The sequence below is a fragment of the Lottia gigantea genome (assembly GCF_000327385.1).
Source record: "Lottia gigantea unplaced genomic scaffold LOTGIsca_14, whole genome shotgun sequence".
NCBI lineage: Eukaryota > Metazoa > Mollusca > Gastropoda > Lottiidae > Lottia > Lottia gigantea.
The window spans coordinates 2,679,983-2,686,655 of record NW_008707617.1 but is presented as its reverse complement, the minus strand read 5'-3'; the positions used below and the strand labels follow the sequence as shown (position 1 = coordinate 2,686,655).

Sequence of the window (6,673 nt, the reverse complement as noted above, 5' to 3'; positions counted from 1 at the left end):
TGTCAACTTCCGGTTTTATAGTCGTGTGCAATTAGAAATTTTGATGACGTATATCTCTTGATCTTGACCTTTTTAGACCTTCTCTTTTACAAGATCAAAGGTCATTGACCTTGGCTATCTGCTGATACTTTCATTTGTGAGATCTGACGTCTACTTCCGGTATTAGAATCTTCTAAAAAATGAAAATTTCTCAACTTTAGACTTGTTCTTGCGCTTGATCTAATTATCGTGGAAGGATGATTTTTTCGGGGTCTCTCGCAATTTGCTACATTTGCAAAGTGCCACGAGTGGCTCTAGTTTTTTTTTTTCGAAATTTACACACCTTCCTGAGCCTAGACTGCAATAGTTGCAGCAACCATTCAACTTCTCTAGACCTTCTGTAGTGGCAACGTGTTCCTTAAATATATATTAGAACATTTTTGCAAAACCGGAAGTGCCACAGTTCAACATGTGTAAATAGTCGAAAATCGGCTCTAAAAGGCGTATTTTTGCATCGATTTTCTTCGGGTTTTCATTTTTACAATCTACCTGTAATTTCTGACCTGATAACACTTGAAAATTACGAAATTCGAAAATTCGTCGCTCACTTTTTTCGATCAACTTTTTTGCTTTTGCATCGATTGATCTGAAATTTTAAATGCAAAGAGAGTTTACTAATGCAAATAATATGGTACAGTCAAAATTTGTACGTCATTTCCGCTTTTGAACAGGAAAGCGACTGAATTTCAAATCTACTTCCGGTTGAATAACTTCCGGTGTAATTTATGTAGGTCAACCAAATTTAGCTGATTTTTACCAAATGAAATTTTATGGCCGATTTTAAAATAAAATCCAGACCGGAAGTGATACTTCGTCCGCCATATTGAAAAAACACACTTTTGTAAATCGAAAAATGGGGCCTCTATGAAGAAATGGGAGTGTATAATTTTGATGTGTATGTAATCTACAATCGATTGCCAACAAAAACTAGGAAGCCGATTTTTGAATTTCGCTTTTCATTTTTTGCAACTTCCGGTTGAAGTTTTTGCAAGTTCTATCTAGTGACCTTGACCTTTGATGACCTTGACCTTTATAGGGTTAAAGGTCATTGACCTTGACTATCAGTTGATACTTTGACATTTGACCTCCGACCTGTACTTCCGGTTTTATAGCGTTCCGAAAACAGCCAAATTCGCAACTTTGGACTGCTCTAGCACGTGACCTAATTAACCTAGAGGGTTAATTTTTTCGGTTTCCTAATGTGCTTTTCATACACTTAACATAGATATAGAACAATTGCTTTTTTAAAGCAAAATTGAAATTGGTGATTTTTTCAAATTTGAGTTTTGTTTTACCATATTTGTGTCATTTTGATCTTGGTGTATATATATCTTATGACCTATTCTATGTAGAACCTTGATATTTGGAATACAACTAGACACTTCGAATATGAATTCACCTATGACAAAAAAAGGGGTGGGCGTGGCACATCCGGGTTGAATTACTAATTGTTTACACTTAGAGGAAGGGGCATATCTCGCATAGGATACATTTGTTCAAAAAGGGACTTTGTACACAATTACCTCATTTTTTTGGCTAGTTTGTGTTAACAACTCAGTTATTTCAGCTTTATAGTTCCAAAAAAGGAATGAGTTTTAAAAATTCCATATTTTCAATTTTCGATTTTGACCTTTTTTGACTTTTGTTGACCTATATCTTTTGACCTGCATGATGTAGAAGCTTGACATTTTGAATATAGCATCACAATTTGAATATCAATTAACCTATGCAAAAAAAATTGCGTTGGGCTTGGCACATCCGGGTTAAATTATTCATTATTGACATTTTTGGCCAAAGGCATAACTCGCAAAGAATACATTTGTTCAAAATGGAACTTTGCTCACAATTACGTCATCCTTTGAGCCACTTTGTCTTAGAAGGTCAGTTAGTTCAGCTTCATAATTCAAAAAAAGGAACAGGTTTTGGAAATTCACAATTTTCAATTTTTGACCTTGACCTTTGATGACCTTGACCTTTATTAGGTCAAAGGACATTGACCTTGTCTATTAGTTTATGCTTTCATATTTGACCTCAGACGTCTACTTCCGCTTTTATAGCTGTCCAAAAACATCCAAATTCGCAAATTTGGACTGCTCTAGCTCCTGACCTAATTAATTTTAAGGTAAATTTTTGTGGATTCTGAATGTGCTCATCGAGCTCTTTCTAGTGATATATAATGCGAAATTGAAATTTCTGAATTTGTGAAATTTCGGTGTTTTTTTACAATATGTTAGCTTCTTTGAGCTAGTTCTATGTATTTCTTATGACCTATTTGCTGTAAAAGCTTGGAATTTGGAACACAACGAGACATATTAATTATAAATTGACCTATGACAAAAAAGTTGAGGTGGGCGTGGCACATTAGGCTTAAATTACTTATTATTTACATTTTTATCAGGGGTATAACTTGTATAAAATACATTTGTTCAAAACAGGACCTTGCACACAATTACCTCACCCATTTGGCCATTTTGTGTGAAAAGGTCAGTTGTTTCCGCTTCGTAGTTCAAAAAAGGAAAGGGTTTAAATTTTGCATATTTTCAAATTTTTTACCTTTACCATTGATGACCTTGACCTTTGTAGGATCGAAGGTCATTGACCTTGGCTAAAGATTTATTCCATCATACTTGATGTTCATCGTCAACTTCCGGTTTTATAATGTTTGTATTTTCAAAGTTTGATGACTCATATCCTTACGTTGACCTTAAATGACCTTCCCCTTAACATAGTCAAAGGTCATTGACCTTTGAAATCTAATCATACTTTCATATTTTATGTCTGGCTTCAACTTCCGCTTTAACAACCTTCCAAAAAAGGGAAATTTTCAAAATTTTTAACTGCTTTAGCACGTGACCTAATTGGCTAAGAACGTTGATTTTTTCAGATTCTCTAGCAAATTGGCACAAGAGCAAAGTTCCACTCAGTACCACGAGTGGTTCTAGTATATTAATGAAGTTAAAGTTTGTAATTGAGTTTTATCTACTACATTTAGAAGTTGTTGTTTAATAGCATCTATTTCACTATTATCAGTGAGTTTGGTTTCTAATTCAGTTAATTTTTCTTCACTTATACCTGGTTTAATATTATCTATTAGTTGTTTAAGATTTTTTGTTTTTTAATCTTATCATCTAATTTATATATTAATGAAGTTAAACTTTGTAACTGAGTTTTATCTACTAGATTGTCTAATTGTTGTTGAATGGCGACTATTTCACTATTATCATTGAGTTTGGTTTCTAATGTTGTTAATTTATCTTCACTTATACCTGGATTAATATTGGCTATTAGTTGTTTAAGATCTACTTTTTGTTTTGTAATCTTATCATTTAAATTAGATATTAATGAACTTAAAGTTTGAGACTGAGTTTAATCTACTACATTAAGTAATTGTTCTTCAATAAAACGTTTTAAACTTGTTACTTCTTGTTGTAATTTAGTATCATCAATAAAATCTTTATTATTTATTTGTCGTTTGAAGTATCTTTTCACATCGCCTATTCTTTCTTTTAAATGTTCTTTATTTACTTCAATTAAATTTAATTGATCCATTAAATATTCACAGCATCATAATCATTTTCTGGTAACTTGAAATTAGTTATGGTAAAATAATTCATATCTAAATCACATTGAAGTGTGTCTCCAATTTGTTCCAATTTGCTTTATTTATCCATGCTGTAGTGTTAGGTTTTTTGGTATCTAAAGGTAAAGAACCTCATTCAAATTTATTCGCCATTTTTATTAAGTTAAATTTATTACAATTTCTTCAAACTGTTTTCCTAAACTGATATAAAACCCAAAGTGAAAGCTGTCCACAAAACTTTTGCCCTGGTATTTTAATTTGAAATGTTGAACATTTGATTGGTTGATTAGTCAATTGCATTATCTCTTCAGTTGGATCTAATCCAAAAGAATCGAAGAAATAAAAGTTACTTAAAGAGTCTTTGTATAAAGCAGAGTGATGAACTCCGTTTTGATATGAAGTATGTAAATTTGTTATCGCATAAAATTTACCTTTCTTATCCTTGAGATTATTTATTTCATCTCTCATACAATAATAAAACGGAGATATATTTAACTCATTTGCCCATTTCATAAGTTGAAAGTTTGTGGTTGTATCGCTTCCATATTTATCGAGAGAGATATTCATTTCTAAAAGTCGGTTTTTTGAAGTTCGTTTTGATAGAACCTACCTGTGATTTGTTCTTTGTCTTGATCGATTAATTCATATGTTGGAGGTAATGTGGTGTTTACATTATCTACGATAAATATTTCGTTGGTCCAAAATCCGACGTAGCCTTTTTCGAATTTGCTTTTATATTTGAAAATACGAACTCGATCTCCGACTTTAAATTTGGGTTTGATATTTAAATTATGTATTTCATTTTCGTAGTTATGTTGTGCGTTAATTGACTTTATAATATTTTGATTTTTTGTGGCTTGTGTTGGTGTGACACCTGTAGATGAATGAATTTTGTTATTGTATTCAACTACAACCTCTGGTAATATTTTAAGCCATTTTTGGGATTTCAATTCCGTGAACTTTTTGAATAATAAGAGTTCTATTATATCTCTCAATAACTACAGCTTTACCTTCATTATTTGTGCTGTAAATTTCAAATCCTAGAGATTTCATATTTTTGTTATGAAATTCGCTTCCTTATCTACCCATAACTTTTGAGGTCGTCTGTCGGATTGTTTCAATATTGTTTCAAATGCGTGTTTGACTGATAAACCTGTTTTGTTTTTGAGAGGACTAACCCAAGTATATCTTGTGTACAAATCTATAACGGTTAAACAATATTTATATCCTCTTTCAACAGGCATATTAATTTAATCATATTAATTTAATCATCTTTATCAAACACTTTGACTTTTAAAAAATGTTTGTTTTTTCTAAATTCTTTGTGTATTTCATTTGCTATTCCCATCCCCACTTTATCTTTGCTTTCAAGAGTTTAATGATTAATGCTCTTTGCATTCTCTCTTTGAAATTTGGATTTGGAATATTTTCAAGTTCGATTATCATTTGTTTGTCTGATTCATGTCTGAACTTTATGTCTTTATTTCTGAATAAATTATCATGTTTAAGTGCAGCGGCGTCAACTCTATTGACTGGTTCTTCGCCCGGTTTTGGTTTATCATTTTGGTCTAATCGTAGATCTAACCTTGTACCTGGACGAGTATAATTATGACCGGGAAGATTTGCCCTTTGTAATCCAGGAAGAGAACCTAATGATTTTTGAATTTCAGAACCAAAGTATGTTTTAGGAGTTTGAGCAATGATCATAGACATTTTTATCCAATAATTTTAATCCATTGCCTTTTTTATTTTCTAATCTTTTATTTCGCATTTCTCTTATATGTTGTAATTCTCGTTAGATCTTTTCATTGCATCGCTTATAGTTTCTCCTGCTTTTGCAAAAGATCCAACAGCTTGTGCTTTTGAGGAAATGAGGGATTTGTTGTTTGAGACAAAATTGGCTACTTTTGGGATGAGAGATGATAGAGCTGAGAAGAAACCGTCTCCTTCGAATTTGTTTTGTTCGTGTTTTAAAATTAAACTCATTCTGTTTTTAAATGAGTTGATTTAATGAAGAAATCTATTGAGCAAAGAAGTATATGTATTAGGCCACCAATCCTCGGTTTTGCTTGAAAATTATAGTTTTTTAAGTGTAATGTGTATTCACAATGAAGCGGTTTTAAACGCAATCAAAAAATGTTTTGATAGAATACCTGAACCTAAATTCTTCAATTACTCAAAATTTGTGTTAAACGGAATGATTTTTCTTTAGGTAAAATTTACATCGCAATGGGTAAGAGATTCGCTTCTAGTTATGTTAATAAAAAGTCTTTTGAATGGCATTTAGCAATTGTGAGTACGATATATAGACACAGCTTTATGGAACAACAATCACTGGTTAAAGTTTTATGCAACGTTTCGACGTGTTTCCCCCGTCGTCCCCAGGCACATAATGAGAAGAAGTGATGGGCAAACTATATATAGATTAATGCTAATTATTAAGAACACACAAGAGATAAATGGTTTATTGATACATTACATTAAATTTAAAAGGTACAATAAGACGTACATAATTCTTGAAATAACATACAGGCTGATTAAGTAACATAATTGAAATAAAGTCAATGAATTAAAAAAGATTAATTGAAGATTAAATAAACAACTATTGCTATTATTGGAGTCTTTTATTAATAGAAATTACATTGTTCAAATAACTTACTATGCTTAAAGTTGTAAATTTTTTATTAAATTGAATACATTTATGAATATGAATAATTACAAGTTGATAAGTTAATCATATGCATGCGATAAACGAACATCTTCATCTCTAGTTTTATCCATGTGCTTATTGATTGTCAGTATGTTGGTGTTGTCAAAGTTGACTTTGTGTCCTGTTTTCCTTCCCATAGCAAGATGTTCAGCCACAGCAGATGTTCCTTCATTGCCGGGCTTGTCTTGATGGTCTTTGAGTCGAACATCAAGGGTCTCTTTGTTTCCCCTATATAAGAACTTCTACAGGAGCACTCAACTTGGAACCAGCAGATTGGAGGGATCGGAGAGGTTTCCATGGTCTTTTCCTCAAAGGCTGTCATATAGATTTCAGTAATCAATGGT

At 31.9% G+C, this 6,673-nt stretch overlaps 1 protein-coding gene across 1 annotated transcript; it reads right to left on the bottom strand.

Moving 5' to 3' along the window:
* Positions 1-3,405: 3,405 nt before the first annotated feature.
* On the bottom strand, positions 3,406-5,332 carry LOTGIDRAFT_157540 (hypothetical protein; the record flags this gene model as incomplete). Its single annotated transcript, XM_009049750.1, has 3 exons — positions 3,406-3,563; positions 4,230-4,382; positions 5,212-5,332. 3 exons carry the CDS (start codon positions 5,330-5,332, stop codon positions 3,406-3,408), a joined length of 432 nt encoding a protein of 143 aa, XP_009047998.1.
* Between the last annotated feature and the right edge of the window lie 1,341 nt (positions 5,333-6,673).